At 37.3% G+C, this 18,142-nt stretch overlaps 1 protein-coding gene across 1 annotated transcript in view; it reads left to right on the top strand.

The window, feature by feature from the left end:
* EPHA6 (EPH receptor A6) overlaps window positions 1-18,142 on the top strand; it is a 1,023,649-nt gene that overhangs the window by 755,806 nt on the left and 249,701 nt on the right. Inside the window, exon 11 of the mRNA XM_036242820.1 lies at window positions 17,673-17,858. Coding sequence (XP_036098713.1) covers window positions 17,673-17,858 — 186 coding nt within the window. The remainder of the gene's footprint in view (window positions 1-17,672; window positions 17,859-18,142) is intronic.

The raw sequence follows: 18,142 nt of genomic DNA, 5'->3' as shown, positions 1-18,142 counted from the left end.
ATGTAAATAAATAACTCATGGGTTATTTTAATCTAAACTAGAAAATATCTAGAACTAAACCATAATGATAAAACTACATCTTAAAACTTCTGGGGTACAACTAGTGTAGTACTTTATAGGTGAATATGTAGCCTAACTTGCCTATTTTAGAAATGAAATACTGCTAAAAATTAATGAGTTAAGCATCTAACTCATCCAATTTTCTCTCTCTCTATGTATGTATGTGTGTGTGTGTGTGTGTATTACTTTTCTTGGTATGTATGTATGTATGTATTTATTTATTTATTTTTAGTGTTGTAATCCCATCCTCCCACTCCCTGCCCTTTGGCAACCATCAACTTGTTCACTGTATTACAGGTCGGTTTCTGTTTTGTTTTGTTTATTCGTTTATTTTGTTTTGTTAGATTCCACATAGAAGTGAGATTATTCAATATTTGTCTTTTTTTAATGTTTCACTTGTGATATCATTATTACTTATTGCTTAATAATAGTACTGTGTGTGTGTGTGTGTGTGTTTGTGTTTACATACCACGTTTTCTTTATCCATTTATCTTTCACATCTTGGCTGTTACTAATAATGATGCAATAACCATGGGTGTGCATATTTCTTTTTGAATTACTCTTTTTGTTTTTTTCTGATAAATACCCAGAAGTGAAATTGCTGAATTATATGGCAGCTCTATTTTTAATCTATACTGTTTTCCATAGTGGCTGCACCAATTTACAATCCCATCAACAGTTTGAGAGGGTTCCCTTTTCTCCACATCCTCTTCAGCACTTTGTTGATTTATTGGTAACAGCCATTCTGACAGGTGTGAGGTGATATCTCACATCCTGATATTAATTTGCATTTTTCTGATTACTGATGTTGAGCATCTTTTCATGTCTGTTGCCTATCTGTATATACTTTTGGGAGAAATGTCCATTTAGGACTTTGCCCATACTTTAATTGGATTGTTTGGTTTTTTTGGTGTTAAGTTGTATGAGTTCATTATATATTTTGGATCTTAACCTTTTATGAGATATACCATTTGTGAATATTTTCTCCCATTCAGTAGATTGTCTTTCTTAAAATATTAATAAAATTATAAAACTCTAACAAAATAGATTAAGACAAATATAAGCTATGAGTAAACATATTATAGATTTTAAAAAGAAAAGATATAACCACTAATAAAACAAATATTTAAAAATTAATAGGAAAATATTATAAACAACTTTTATGACAATACATGTAAAAACTAAAAAAAAGAGAGACAAGTTTCTAGAAATTGGCTATTATAAAAACTCAGGGAAAATGGCGGTGAAGTGAATGGAGATACACAGACCATCTCCCAAGACCAAACTGGATTTACAACGAAAATAAAGGCAAATCGTCAGGAAAGGGCAGCCGAAAGACATCTTGGAGGAACACTTAACCAGAAACACCCACTCAATCCTGGTAGGCTTGCGAGGATGCGAGAGGGGGCCGGGAGCCCACGGTCCGCAGCGGCCTGGGCAGGGGCCAGGGAACTCGGCGGGAAGTTACTGCTACCGCCTCCCTTCCCACCCTGCATGGGCCCTGGGAACTCTGTAGCCTGCTAAGCTCTCGGCTGGAGCTGCACAGACTCGCGGGCACCAGAGGACTCGGCGGGACGCTGCTACCAAGGCTGAGTCCCGCGAACTCTGCGTGCTAAGCCCTCGGTGGGCGCCTCGCAGACTCGTGGGGACCAGGGGACTGTGCTGGACACTACTGCCACCTCTGCAGTGTCCCGCTACCGAGGCTCAGTCCTGGGGCTTCTGCTGAGTGCAACCCCCTCAGCTGGTGCCACAGCCGCAGCTGCCCTAGGTTGGAATCAGCGCCCTCGGGTTAAAAGTCCCAGGCGGTTTCAGGACGCAGAGTCTGGACAGAGGCTAAATTGGCAGCAGCCACTCACCTTGGGCTCCGGCAAAGGGAAGGCAGACTGGACTGGATCTGTGTGGGGACACTCGGGTTTTGGAAGGTGCTAAGAGCTTTTGCTGAGTGCAGCCACACAGGACTGTGGTCATTTTACTTCTTCTCAGGGCCCTGGGGAGAGGCGGTGGCCTCTCCCTCAGAGATTCAACCCCACGTGGTGGCCATTAAAATGCTAATTGAGGCCCATTAACAAGGAACACCTGCCTCACTCTCAGGAAATCCTCTTACACTGAGCACCTGAGGGAGTTTTTCAGGCAACTCAGAAACCAAGGGTCTGCAGGTGACATCTACTAATAGCCTCCAGGCAAAAAAAAAAAAGCTAGAGGATAACTACCATTCCTTGGGCATGCAACACTAACCAGAAAAGCTAAGACTTGACAGTGGTGTAAAAAGTGGGTCCTCCCTGCCTCATCCAAACCCAGGAGAGGGAGCCACAAACAGCAGAATACCAGCACCCACTGGGAAAACTTGGGAGACTCCAAAGCCCACTGCGATAGCCAAAATGGTGAGAAACAGAAACAAAAGCCAAATGAAAGAACAAGAGACCTCTACAGAAGATGAAATAAATGAGGTGCAGTTAAGCAAGTTAATAGAACTAGAATTTACAGCCATGATGTTGCGGAAGCTCAACAGCATGTGTAAGGACATGAGCACCATGAGTAAAGACATAGAAATGTTGAAAATAAACCAGTTGGAAATGAAAAACCAACAGGAAGAAATGAAGAATGACATATCAGAAATGAAAAACACACTGGAAGGTCTAAAAAGCAGAGTAGGGGAAGCTGAGGACCGGATCAGTGAATTAGAAGACAGGCTAGAAGAAATCAACCAATCAGAAAAACAAAAGGAAAAAACGATTAAAAAACAGGAAGGCAGCTTAAGAGAACTATGGGACAACTGGAAACGGAATAATATTCGCATCATAGGAGTCCCCGAAAAAGAAGAAAGTAAGCAAGGGCTACAGAATATATTCAAAGAAATAGTGACAGAAAACTTCCCTAATTTGGTGAAGGAAGAAGGCATTCAAGTTCAAGAAGCTCAGAGAGCCCCAAGTAAGAAGAACACAAACAGGCCCACACCAAGACACATAGTAATCAAACTGTCAAAAATTAAAGACAAAGAGAGAATCCTAAAAGCAGCAAGAGATAAGCAACAGGTTACCTACAAAAAAAAACCCCATAAGGCTCTCAGCTGACCTTTCACAAGAAACACTGCAGGCTAGAAGGGAATGGCATGAAGTAATCAAGGTCATGAAAAACAAGGATCTGAATCCAAGAATACTCTACCCAGCAAGGCTATCATTCAAAATAGAAGGTCAAATAAAGAGCTTTTCAGACAAAAAAAAAAGGCTAAGGGAATACATTAGCGCAAACCAGCACTGCAAGAAATGTTAAAAGGACTGCTGTAATTACCAGGAGAAATGGGAAGGAAAACAGAACCACACTAAACAAAAATGGCAATAAATAAGTACATATCAATAATCACCTTAAATGTAAATGGACTGAATGCTCCCATAAAAAGACACAGAGTAGCTGATTGGATAAGAAAGCATGACTCATCTATATGTTGTTTACAAGAGACCCACCTCACAACAAAAGACTCACATAGATTGAAAGTGAAGGGATGGAAAAAAATCTTCCAAGCAAACGGAAAAGAAAAAAAAAGCTGGGGTAGCAATACTTATATCTGATAAAATAGACTTCACAATGAAGGCCATAACTAGAGACAAAGAAGGCCACTATGTACTATTGAAAGGATCTATCCAACAGGAAGATATAACCTTGATAAACATATATGCACCCAATATAGGAGCACCAAAATATATTAAAAAACTATTGTAGGACTTCAAAGGAGAAATCGATAGCAATACAATCATAGCAGGAGACTTCAACACCCCGCTCACATCACTGGATAGATCCTCTAGACAAAAAATTAGCAAGGGAACAGAGACTCTAAATGAAGCACTAGATCAAATTGATTTAATTGATATCTACAGAGAACTACACCCCAAAACTACAGAATTCACATTCTTCTCAAGTGCACATGGGACACTCTCAAAGATAGACCACATGTTAGGGCACAAACTAAGTCTCTACAAGTTCAAGAAGACTGAAATAATATCAAGCATCTTCTCAGACCACAATGGCATGAAACTAGAAATCAATTGCAACAAAAACATGCAAAGACATTTGAACACATGGAACCTAAATAGCATGTTATTAAACAGTGAATGGGTCACCGAGGAGATCAAGGAAGAAATCAAAAACTTCCTGGAAACCAATGAAAATGAAGACACAACAACACAAAATCTATGGGATGCAGCGAAAGCAGTTCTGAGAGGGAAGTTCATAGCACTACAGGCCGACCTGAAAAAAGAAGAAAAATCTCTAATAGACTACCTAACCTAACAACTTAAAGAACTAGAGAGCAAACAAAAGGAAAACCCCAGAGCAAGTAGAAGGAAGGAAATAGTAAAGATCAGAGCAGAAATAAATGACATAGAGACCAAAAAAAAATTCAGAGGATCAATAAAACAAAGAGCTGGTTTTTCGAAAAGATAAACAAGATTGATGGACCCTTAGCTAGACTCACCAAGAAACAAAGAGAGAGAACCCAAATACACAAAATCAGAAATGAAAGAGGAGAAGTAACAACTGACACCACAGAATTACAAAAGATCGTTAACAACTACTATGAAGAATTATATGGCAACAAATTCGACAATCTAAGTGAAATGGACAAATTTCTAGAAACACATAGTCTCCCAAAACTGGATCGGGAAGAGACAGAAAACTTGAACAGACCAATAACAACAGAAGAAATTGAAGATGTAATCAAGACTCTCCCAGCAAACAAAAGCCCAGGCCCAGATGGCTTCACGGGGGAGTTTTACCGAACATTCAAAGAAGAACTAATACCCATTCTCCTCAAACTATTTCAGAAAATTCAAGAAGAAGGAAGACTTCCAAACTCGTTTTATGAAGCCAGCATAATTCTAATTCCAAAACCAAAAAAAGACACAACAAGGAAAGAAAACTAGAGGCCAATATCCCTGATGAACATAGACGCCAAAATCCTGAACAAAATACTAGCAAATCGAATCCAGCAATACATCAAAAAAATTATCCACCATGACCAAGTGGGATTCATCCCAGGGATGCAAGGCTGGTACAATATTCGCAAATCCATAAATGTGATACACCACATAAATAATATGAAGAATAAAAACCACATGATAATATCAATAGATGCTGAAAAAGCTTTCGACAAAATCCAGCATCCATTTCTGATAAAAACGCTCAGCAGTGTGGGAATAGAGGGATCATATCTAGACATAATAAAGGCCATATATGAAAGACCTACAGCCAACATCATACTCAATGGGCAAAAACTAAAAGCATTTCCCTTAAGAACAGGAACAAGGCAAGGATGCCCACTTTCGCCACTCTTATTTAACATAGTACTGGAAGTCTTAGCCACTGCAATCAGACAGGAAGAAAAAATAAAAGGGATCCAAATTGGAAAGGAGGAAGTGAAACTGTCATTATTTGCAGATGACATGATACTGTACATAGAAGACCCCAAAGACTCCACCAAAAGTTTACTAGACTTAATAAATGAATTTGGCAAAGTAACAGGATACAAAATTAACGTCAAGAAATCGATGGCATTCTTATACACCAATGATGAACTCACAGAAAGAGAAACTAAGCAAACAATCCCATTTACCATTGCGGCAAAAAAATTAAGACACCTAGGAATAAACTTAACCAAAGAAATAAAGGACCTATTTGCAGAAAACTACAGGTCATTGAAAAAAGAAATAGAGTAAGATATAAAAAAGTGGAAGCACATACCCTGTTCATGGATTGGGAGAATTAACATCATTAAAATGTCCATATTACCCAAAGCATTATATAGATTCAACGCAATCCCCATCAAAATACCAACGGCATACTTCACAGAATTAGAACAATTACTTCAAAAGTTCATATGGAACCAAAAAAGGCCTCGAATAGCCACAGCCATCTTGAAAAGGAAGAACAAAGTTGGAGGGATCACAATACCAGATTTCAGGATATACTACAAAGCCACTGTAATCAAAACAGCCTGGTACTGGCACAAGAACAGGTATATAGACCAGTGGAACAGAATAGAGAACCCAGAAATGGACCCAAGGCAATATGCTCAATTAATATTTGACATAGGTGGCAAAAGCATACAGTGTAGTAAGGACAGCCTCTTTAATAAATGGTGCTGGGAAAATTGGACAGCTACTTGCCGAAAAATGAAACTAGACCATCAACTTACACCCTAGACCAGAATAAACTCAAAATGGATAAAAGACTTAAATGTAACTCATGAATCCATAAAAATCCTAGAGGAGACTGTGGGCAACAAAATTTCAGACATCATACGCAGCAGAATTTTTACTGTCACATCACCTAAGGCAATAGAAACAAAGGAGAAAATGAACACATGGGGTTACATCAAACTCAAAAGCTTCTGCACAGTGAAAGATACAATCATCAAAATGGAAAGGCTACCCACTGTATGGGACAGCATAATTGCCAATGATATATCAGATAAGGGGTTAATTTCCAATACATATAGAGTGCTCATACAACTCCACAAAAGGAAGACAAAGAATCCAATTAAAAAATGGGCAGAGGAACTAAATAGACACCTCTCCAAACAGGACATACAAATGGCTAAGAAACATATGAAGAAATGCTCATCATCACTAATCATCAGAGAGATGCAAATCAAATCAACAATGAGGTATCACCTCACACCTGTCAGAATGGCTGCCATCAACAAATCATCAAACAACAAGTGTTGGCGAGGGTGTGGAGAAAAGGGGACTCTACTGCACTGCTGGTGGGAATGCAGACTGGTGCAGCCACTATGGAAAACAATATGGTGTCACCTCAAAAAATTAAAAATTGATCTTCCATTTGACCCAGTGATCCCACTTCTAGGAATATACCCTAAGAAGCATAAAACACCAATCAGAAAGAATATATGTACCCCCATCTTTGTAGCAGCACTATTTACAATAGCTAAGATCTGGAAACAGCCCAAGTGTCCATCAGTAGACGAATGGATCAAAAAGCTGTGGTACATATACACAATGGAGTACTACGCAGTGGTAAGAAAGAAAGATCTCTTATCCTTTGAGACTACATGGAGGGACCTTGAAAGTATCATCCTAAGTGAAACAAGCCAAACAGAGAAAGACGAGTATCATATGATCTCACTGATTTGTGGAATATAATGAACATAACAGTCTGAGGAATGGGGTAGTCCCAGAGACGCGGAAGCGGGGTACAGACTGACAATCCCCTAAAAAGTGGGGAGGTGGGGGAGGGATGAACCACAGAACTTATACGCATGTATGCATGAACAGTGGACATGGACAACAATCTGGGGAAGGGGCAGGGAGGGAGGGGGAGGGGGGAATCAGTGGGGGGAAAAAAGGAGAAACATCTGTAACAAAAATTAATCAATAAAAAAATTAATTAATTAAAAAAAAAACTCAGGAGGACTAAGCACTTAAATTGTCCTGTATTCATTACATAACTCATATAATAATTTAATTAAAACATTTTTCCACAAGAAAAATTTCAGTTCCAAATTTTGAGGTTTCGGAGGGGAGGGGTTAGGTGTCATTGACAAAAATTGTTAGATCACTTCTTTTAGCTTTGTTTCGATGAGAATATTGTAATGCTTATTGTTCAGCTAGTACAATGGAGTAAAATTATACCAAAGTTTAAGTTGCAAAAATGTTGCTCTAAAATACTTGTACTAAGAATTCATATCACATTTGATGGTAAAGGCTTATTTTAAAAATAATAGAAAAAAATGGGATTGATTTTAAAGCTCTTTAAAAAGAAATTAATTAGTGCTGGCTAGTGTGGCTCAGTTGGTTGAGTGTGATCCCGTGCACCAAGAGATTGAAGGTTGGATTCCTGGTCAGGGTACATGCTAGGGTTGCAGGCTGCACACAGGAAGTAGCTGATCAATGTCTCTCTCTCTCTCTCTCTCTCTCTCTCTCTCTCTCTCTCTCTCTTTCCTTCCCTTCATCTCCCTCTAAAAATCAATGGAAAACATTTAAAATAAATAAATAAAAATTTTAAAAAGGGATTTCTTCAAATATATTATGTCATATATAATAATATGGAAACTGCATATCTCTTAATAGTGAATATAAAAGGGTCTTACGTACATAACAGAAAAATACTATATGGTATGATTACAACAACTTTATGAATAAAAAATATAAACTTTATGCTTAGAAAATAGATTACAAAGCTATATACCAAATGAGATTATATTCCAGTTATTCAGTGTATGAGTAATTTTTTCTTTTATTTCAAGATTTGCTCTAGTAAGTTTTCTAATTTTATATCACTGAATTTAGGTTACTTTTTATAATTGAGAGCATTCGCAGTTTAATTGGCAGCAGTATTTTCTTCCTGGGCGTACATGTAATAATGTTTTATATTGCAATCTAGGACTCAGTGAAAAATAATATTTTTTGGATAAATAAAATAATAAAGCATACATTTTTAAAAAGATAAAATATGATGAATGTCTTCTGAAAGACAAAATTAACTGAATAAAAGTTTACCTAAAATGTTTACATTAATGGAAATAGCACTTTAACATGAAAGCAAACTTTTTAATGTTTATTTTATTAGAACATCTGCCTGTTATTATTCCTTGAGACTATATAAAATCAAATTAAAATGTCTACAATTCTAAATTATGATTTAATTTAAAGAAGTGTTAGTGAATTTCTATGCATATTTCCTTTAAGATAAAATGATCTAATATCATGGTTTTATTTATAAACCTTTAGTATATTAAAGTTATGCAAAGTAGTTATTGCTATTAAAGACTTGCATAATATCATTTTAAATAGTAATTCAAGATACTTTTTTTTTCATCAAAAGAATTATCTATGTATTTTTGGAAAGATGCTTCCTCTTTCATTTTTAAAAATATTTTGACCACTATGGTGACAGTCCACTAAGTTTCTCTTAGTCATGCTTGTCTAAACACAAGCCCTTCACTTCAAATACTGATCATTTTTATTGCCTGACTGAATTCCAAAATGTTTTATATGTGCTACTGTAGGAATTCACACATACTGGGTAAGTGATATTCTCCCATGGTTGCCCTCTCAAATAGCACTTTGAAATGTTTACTGGATATTTTCACATAGAGAGTTAAATACTGATGAAAGCTGTCTATCATGAGGAATTCTGCCCAGTCATGCATTCAGTAAACATTAGTTACCCACGGTGTTCACTATGATAGACACTGGGGATTAAAACTAAGATGAAATCCCTGTGCTCAAAACTTTCACAATGTAGTAGGAGAGATAAATGAACAGAAACTCTCAACTAATAAGAGAAGTGCTATTAATAGAACAATGTAAAAGGGGCACATTGGAGAGTAATAAGAAATTATGCTTAAAAGGAGAATATCACACAGCCTAAAAACTAATGTTTGAGAACTCACTCTGTCCCAAGCCCTGTGTTAAGAGCCATTGTGTACCTTCACAAATTAACGGCTCAAACACAAACACACATACAACAAATTAATAGTTTTACAGTTCTGGAAGTCAGAAGTAAAAAATCAGTCTCAGTGGGTTAAAGTCAGTGTGTGGACAGTACTGATTCATTCTGAGCACTTCAGGGAAGATTCTGTTTGTTTTGAATTGTCCAGCTTCTAAATGCCGCCTGCATTCCTTGGCTCATGTTCCCTTTTCCATATTCACAGTCAGCAGCATGGCATTGTCAAATCTCTCTCCCCTCCCGCAACCCTCCCCTCCCTCTGCCTCTTTCTCTCCTACCTCTGTTTCCATCATTCCAGTGCCTTCTCAACCCCTTTTATAAGAACCCTTGTGATTTCTTTGGGCCCACCTGGATCATCCAGGGCACTCCCATGTCAAGATCATTAACCCAATACATCTTCTATACAAGCATACCTCACTTTATTGCACTTCACAGGTGTTATGTGTTTTACAAACTGAAGGCAAGATCCACCACCAGCAAAAAGATTACAGCTTGCTTTATTGTGATGCTCGCTTTATTACAGTAGTTTGGAACTGAACCTGCAATATCTCCAAGATGTACCTATATAAGATGACATGGTCACAGATTTTGTGCATTAGAATGTGGACATCGTTGGTGAGTCAATATTCAACCAACCAAAGCTACTAAATAAATTAAGAAATGGAGATGGAAGAGTGGGTTTTAAGAAATGTGAGGAACTGCATGGCTGGTTTGGCTCAGGGGTTGGAGCGTTGGCCCACGGACCAAAGAGTCTCAGGTTTGGTTCCTGTCAAGGGCATATGCCTTAGTTGCAGATTGGTCCCTGGTCCTGGTCGGGGTCATGAAGGAGGTAGCCAATCAATGTATCTTTCTCATTTCTCTCTCTCTCTCCCACTCTATCTGAAGATAAATGAAAAAAATATCCTTGGGTGAAGATTTAAAAATAAAAAGAGATGCAATGAACTGAATTGTGCTCCTCCCCACCAAATTCACATTACAACCTTAACCCCCAATGTGACTGTTTGAAAATAGGGCCTTTAGGTTTTAATTTAAGGTTAAGTGGGGTCATAAGGGTAGGGTCCTAAACTTATAGGATGGGTGGCTTTATATGATGAGGAAGAGAGACCTTTCTCCCTCTTTCCATGGCCTCACCACAGAAAGGCTATGCATGGACATGGTAAGAAGGTGGCTGTCTGCAAGCCAAGAAGAGGGCTCTCACCAGGAGCTGAATGAATCAGCTGACACTTTGATCTTGGACTACCCAGCCTTCAGAACTGTGAGAAATTAAATTTTTATTGTTTAAGCCACCTAGTCAATGGTAATTTTTTTACAGAAGCCCAAGCCAACTAATAGAGAAGATGGTGATAAATCTGGAGTTCAAGAGAGAAGTTTGAACTACAAGTGTAGATTTGGAACTTAACAGCCTTAAGACAGTTAAGTAGTTGGTGGTAGTGAAAGACATTACCCCAAGATTGTATGTATACTGGAAGGAGAATATAGCAGAGGAAAGAACCATACATTTCTAGTAGCACTACTACCCAGGACAGAATGTTCAACAGCCTGATTGTAGGAGGAGAGACTGGCAAATGGTTGGACTGGTCCCAGGAGTCATTTGTGGGGAGCAGAGGGGGAGGTGCGGTGAAAGGTGTTGGCCGAAGAGCAAGTGGAAGTTCTTGTAACAATAACAGGAGCTGTTAGAAGCAGGACTAGGTACTTTTCTTCCTGTAACTCTGAAAAACTGATAATTTCATTTCATAGTCAAGGAAACTGAGATGCAAAGACATTGAGTAAGTTTCTCTGGGTCAGAGAGATTTTTTAATTAGATTTTATTTCTAATGTGACTTTTGATGGCAGAGAAGAGAATCAATTTTGACAGAGCATCAAGCAGAATTTTGAAATGCAAATATTTTTTAGTCTAAAGAGGACCTCGTTCAGTTTGCCTTGAGGCAAGAAAGCAGGTGGCATGAGAGGCCATCTGGTCGAGGCTGATACACTGAATTTTAAAAGTGTTCTAAGGGTAGAAGTACCGGTGAGTTTGAAAAGTCAACTTATTACAAATAAGGGTATTCGGTAAGTAATGTACTAGACTTTATGATATAAGAAGTAGGGAAAATTTTAACCTCCTTGAAGACAGTGTTGCTGTATTTGGGAACATGTTTTAGCAAAAGAGAGTAAAAATTTGCCCCAAAATAGAGACTATTTAATGTTTGGAATGTGGTATGGGGAAAAAATGAAAAATATGTTACTTAACTCACTGAAGAAATCCTTATCCATCTATTGATAAGGATGTTAAAAAAAAAAAAAATCATTCTCGGGTCTTAAAGAAATCCTGCTCCCTAGCCTAGACTTTAACAACCTAGAAATGAAGGATAAATTACATATTTAACACATCCTCGGTGGTATCAGTGTATTTTTAAATACACTGAGTTACATGAAACTTTTATTTTCTAAGACTCAAAAGGATTTGCAAATATTTATACATTAGTCTTTATCTCTGAAGAAATAGATGGGTGGTAGGTATTTAACCCACCCACAATGATACTAAAGCTGGGAAAGAAATGTGACTTCCCCTAATGCCACAGAATAAAACCTGATGAAGCCAGAAACAGAAGCCCTAACCTCTAAGAAACTGTCCTCTTTCAGGTCTTAGCCTAATCCTCCTATTGAGAAGCTTGTTAAACATGAGAAATCTTGCATCATGTTGAACCTTTCTGTGAAGTTGAATCAGAAGCATTTAAATATCATTTCAAAAGATGAGAAATTGTAAATTCTCTTAAAAAAAAAAAAAAAGTTGTTCTCTTTGATTTGTAGAATGTATGCTATCTATCAGGAAGAAATCAGACAGAATTAGTCATAAGGATTCTGATATTTCATCCTTGAATGAAATTTGGGTGGGTGACCCTCCTGATAACATTAATAATAATGGAATTTACCTTAAGACCTCAAGAGACAAATATATCCCTCTAGAACTTAAAGTCTCAGTTTTTCCTCTATGTCTCTTGTTTTTAAACTTTTTCTTTACATGAAACTTAAAAATATTTTTCTTGTTGCCTTTACACTCAGGAAGGAAAGTAGATTATGCATAGTTAAGTTTTTTTAAAAACTAAATAAAGAAGATATTAAAGCATCTCTTAAATGTACATAATGAAAGGAAATTGAATGAGACTGTGCAAATAAAAAATAAAGTTAGCATATTGGACAATTTCCAACCTATACCTCTACTTGCAGGAATCCCAATTTTGGGTCTAGAGTTGGGTTTTTTCTCTCATTCATGCAATAGATATTAAAGAGTTGTTTTTATGTATTAGGCACTGTGGATACAACATAAAACAGAGAAAGTCAAGGCCCATGCACTCATGACTTAGGTCAGCGATTTTCAACATTTCTCATCCCATGGCACACATAAATTAATTATTAAAATTCTGCAGCACACCAAAATATATATATTTTTTGCTGATCTGACAAAAAATAGGCATGATTTTGATTCATTCACACCGGACAGCTTTTATTGTATTGAAAGTTATTACAGATGTCCCCGATTTATTCCCCCACTGACCCACCTCCTTCATGCTCCCCCCTCTCCAGGCCCATGCCACAGCATCTTAACTATCATATCTGGAGAAAGGGGACACTCAAACACGGATGAGGTTATAATTGGTGAGGAAGTAGCAGTCACTCATTTTAGTCAGCAGAGGAGGGGATGCTTATTATTTGGGGTACTGTAACCTTGCCTTTGCGCTTAGGAAAATTATGCATTGGCCTTGCCCTGTCTCATTTTATCATGGTCTCAGAGTAAGCTTACCACGGTTGGTCTAATGTCTGATAGGAGAGCAAGGCCAGCTTCTGACTGTAGAGCTGCTATTTTGTACTTTCTTATTTGGGTGGACATGATGGTTGTAAGAGACTAAATCAGATGGGTTGACCAGAGAAAGTCTTCTGAAGGAGGGACCTCAAATCTTAGCCTTCACTGCTAGTAAGAAGCCATCCACATAGAGAAGGACTAAGGAAGGCAAAGACAAGGGAGGAAGGAGGAAACTTGTGGCCGGCATTCCCATAGGAGGGAGGCAGCAAGTGTGAGGAAAGGAAATACCTCATCACACCTGGGAGGCGTGTTTGAAAAAAACATCAAAAGGGAGACTCTCTGCTTCAGTGACTCTCAGGGGGATGGAGGTGGTGGGAAACCAGAGTCTTGGAACATAGGTAGTGAAATTGTGGAAAGCCTCCAGGGGATCATGATATGGTTCTCCAAGACAATTATCCCCCACTGCCTCCACCCTCCTCCCACACTTTCAGTTCGATTATATAAGCTTTATGTGGAAAATCCAAAACTAGTTGATAATTTGACATGACTCTACATATTATACAACAAAATTGCTTGTTCAGAAAGTTTTAACCACCATCCAGGGAAATAGACAGTGTTGTTGGCCAGGGAATGGGCTGTCAGTGGCAGAAGATCTATTATCCTAGATGCAATTTTCTTTGCTTGCTTGAAACTAGGTAGACTGTAGTGATTTTTTTCCCCAGACCATCTAATATACAACATATTTGAGCTAGGTCTCCATTTTTATTCTATAGTGAAAGATTTCTAGTATATAGTTTTATCATTCCATCCACCTATGCATGTCCAGTTGATGTGTTTGAACGCTACACATTAGTTGGTTTAAAGCCACCATTGTTACCAATTGGAAATTTAGCATACTAAAACAAGAAAATAATAACAATGATAAACAGCCCTGGCCAGTTTGGCTCAGCGGTTAGAGCGTTGGCCTGCGGTCCGGAGAGACCCGGGTTCGGTTCCCGCTAAGGGCACGTACTTCGGTTGCAGTTTGTCCCCGGCCTTGGTTGGTCGTGCGGGTGGCAACCACTCGATGTGTCCCTTCACGTCGATGTTTCTCTCTCTCTCTCTCTCTCCCTCCCACTCTATCTGTACAAAAAAATGGAAAAATATCCTCGGGTGAGGATTAAAAAAAATAAAAATAAAAATAAAAAATAACAATGATAAACATCTCAGACAGCAAAGAATAGTGTTATAAGCAAGAACTCTGGAGCCAAACTGTCGGGGTTCAAGTTACAACTCCATCACTCTAGTTATGCCAACGTGGACAAGTTATTTAGTTCATGTGCCTCAGTTTCCTCATCTGTAATGTGAGGATAATAATGGTACCCACTTGAAAGGTTTGTTGTTGAGATTAAAATACATATTTCATTTTTAGACCTTTCTCATGATAAGCGTTATGTAAGTTCTATACCTTTGTTAATAATGATGGTGACAAGGTATTAGAAAGAAAAAAAAAGCACTTAACAGCACATTTCTATGGTCAGTGAGTTAATGATTAACTAAGCAGTGTATATATATATATATATTCACAAAAAGTATATACACACTTTCAATAATTATAAATTCCAAAAGGGTTAAATCTGAAAGGAAAGAAACATCAATTGAGCTATCAGCTGTTAAAGCATGTGTACATTTTGGGGGGACACTCTGGTATAAATGTTAACAAATCTTATTGGGGAATTATTTATCTTATGGTTATGTACAGGGCCTCCTCTCTTGCTACAGGGCAATCATATGGATTAGTCTTTGGCACCATCTGAAAATATACATTTAATCTAAAATATTTTTTCCTCTCTGCCTGATATGTCTGATACTTCCAGGCCTACCACAGATAGAGGTTTTAATATATTCTGTGACTGAATTTTTTGAACTTTGCCTTAAGAATGCATGAGAAGTCTCAGATCTTTAATTAGGGCAACCAGATTTAGTGTCACTGAAATAAGTGTGATAACAGCTTGATCATGAAAAGCCTGACATAAAGAAAACACCTGCCTGATGTTATAAGATACATGAATTTCAGACAACAGAAAACCAAAGAAAATTACCACTCTGCCTGTCTCGATAAAAGACCAACAGAGTTCTCCATTTATTTCACTATACTTAACAATTTATTTGAATCACTATGAAATGTTAACAGAAAATCAATTGGATTGTGGGGTTCTGGCAGGTGAAGAGTTTAAAATACTGCTGAATCTTTATATGTACTAACAGATTTATTAAGGCAATATAAAAAAAAAAGAGAGAAGAAAAAATATTTGTTTTGTTCTAGATTCTTATTACAACAAATCAGAGTGATCTGAGAAGGAATTTCAAGTATCTTAGCAGACTGGATGTATTTTATATTAACTTCAATATATGCACATTTCTTTTCTCTCAAGGTTCAGAACCTTTATAGAAAAATGTTGAAAATCCCTATCAATTGCCATTTTTTATGTCCAGGAGAAAATGTTTTAAAAATTGAAAACATTATTACAAATAAAACTGAAAGACCAGCTGGGTGGCTCAGTTGGTTGAGAATAATCCCATACAACAAAAAGATTGCAGGTTTGATTCTGGGTCCAGGCACGTACAGGAGGCGGAGGCAGATGATCTCTCTCTCTCTCTCTCTCTCTCTCTCTCTCTCTCTCTCTCTCTCCTCTTCTCCTCTTCTCCTCTTCCTCCCTCCCTCTCTCCCTCTCTCCTCTTTCTGCGCTCTCTCTCTCTCTCTCTCTCTCTTTTCCTCTCCCTCTAAAATCAATAAAAAATATCCTCAGGTGAAGATTTAAAAAAAAAACAAAACTGAAACATTATGGTTTCTTTTCCTGTGACCATAATATGAACATCTAATTAGTTTTAGTTAATTTTCATGTATGGTCAATATTTAGTTGACTACAATGAAATGTTCCAATGAAAATTTGGATAATTAAAATCTATACTACTGCAAACATTTAATTTGATTCTCTACACTTCAGCTTATATTGCATCAGACTATTGCCAGACCTGCCAGCGAATAAAGCAACGGAAGATATTTTAATACTCATTCCTTTCAGCCTTCCAAAGACATGTATAGCAGAAAGCACATGTATAGCACTTTACAGTTGATAAGCACTTTCACATATTTTATCACTTTTGATCTTTCTAATATCCCTATAGGGAAGGTTTATGGAACCTAGGATTATGGAAGGTTTTATTATCTTCACTTTATATAGGAATAAATTGGGGATCACGCATCATGCTCTTAAGTAAATGCAGGTAATTGGCCCTAGATAAATTAAGTCTTGAATTTCAAGCTGTATTGAATTTGTTGGATTGCACTAAGAAAGCCTCTGACCTTCTTTTCCTCAGTAACTCTTCTAAGCAGCCTTGTGTCTTTACTGGCTTATGTCCACATCAGTCTTTTCACTACTTCTGATCTTTGAATCTTTGTCTTCACTTCCCTCACTCTCTTTATAAACCCCTTCTGCAATGTTGCTGCTTTTCTTGAATATCTAAATCATGCCCATCACTCAAGGTCCAGCAAAACTTCCACCTCTTCTGAGAAGTCTTCCAGCTCTCACCATTCTTATTTAATACAGCATTTTCAGGGATTGGTTCTTATGTTCTTAAGTTGTTTCATTTATGTTTACCAGAGTCTCCTACTAGATTATAAACTCCTGAGAACAGAAAACTAAGTCTTATATTTCTTTGAAATTCACAGCACCCTAGCACTGGAGATATATATATATATATATATATAGTGTAAATTCATGATAAGTAGTTGGCTATTATTTAATCTATCCAATAGAGTCATTGCTGAAATTATTGTATTTGTATTCCAAATATGTGACTTATAATTTACCCTATGTAATTACTTATTATAGTTGAGTTTAGTATGGTCTTTTCAATATGTTCACGTACAAATTTACCCTCACATTGATTTCTAATGGCAGTGAAGCCCAGGCATATGGCCTATGGGATCAATTCAACTACGAATGCCTGATGAATTCCCCGCATAGAACAGACATTTGACCCATATATCAGTATTAACAACAGGAAACGTTATGCAGTGATTGCTTTTCCATAGAATTGCATTAGCATCACCCATTGGGCTATTCATAACATCTCAGAAGATCGGGGATGTCTATCAATGGTAGTTCCTTGGGTACAATATATGAAAATGCATTCTGCTGTTCATTATGATGCTGACCAGGCATATTGTCATCACAAGTTTTATTTTTAAGAAAGAAACGTGAAAACGACATACTTGAGAGTCATTACATTAAAAAACAAAAAGTTGGTACTGCATGACAACTCAGTTCTTCTGGAATATAAGTGTTCTGTTTAAACAAATAACTACATTTGTTCGTATTTTAAGGAGAATTTGGAGAAGTCTGTAGTGGGCGTTTGAAGACACCAGGGAAAAGGGAGATCCCAGTTGCCATCAAAACTTTGAAAGGTGGCCACATGGATCGGCAAAGAAGAGATTTTTTAAGAGAAGCTAGTATCATGGGTCAGTTTGACCACCCAAATATCATCCGACTAGAAGGTGTTGTAACAAAAAGTAAGTACTGATTTCCTTCATTACTTCTTTTATATATTTATCTAAGTTCCTTTTATTAAAAAAAAAAAAAAAAACTTAATGGTAATCCTACAGCTAGTAAGGGGATAATTTAGTTCAGATAACTTCTTCTGATATCACCTTCAGCGTCTTGATATTAGACAATGGTATTATCAGAGTTTGCACTGGTCACCAAACAGCTTTAAATGATATTTATTACCTATAAATAATTTGCGAATTTAATTTGAAATAATGAATCAAGAGTAAAGTGATATATATAGTGATAT

The sequence above is a fragment of the Molossus molossus genome, unplaced genomic scaffold (genome assembly GCF_014108415.1).
Source record: "Molossus molossus isolate mMolMol1 unplaced genomic scaffold, mMolMol1.p scaffold_m16_p_5, whole genome shotgun sequence".
Taxonomy (NCBI): Eukaryota; Metazoa; Chordata; class Mammalia; order Chiroptera; family Molossidae; genus Molossus; species Molossus molossus.
Note: the sequence above shows the minus strand (reverse complement) of the source record. Positions and strands in the feature narration are given on the sequence as shown.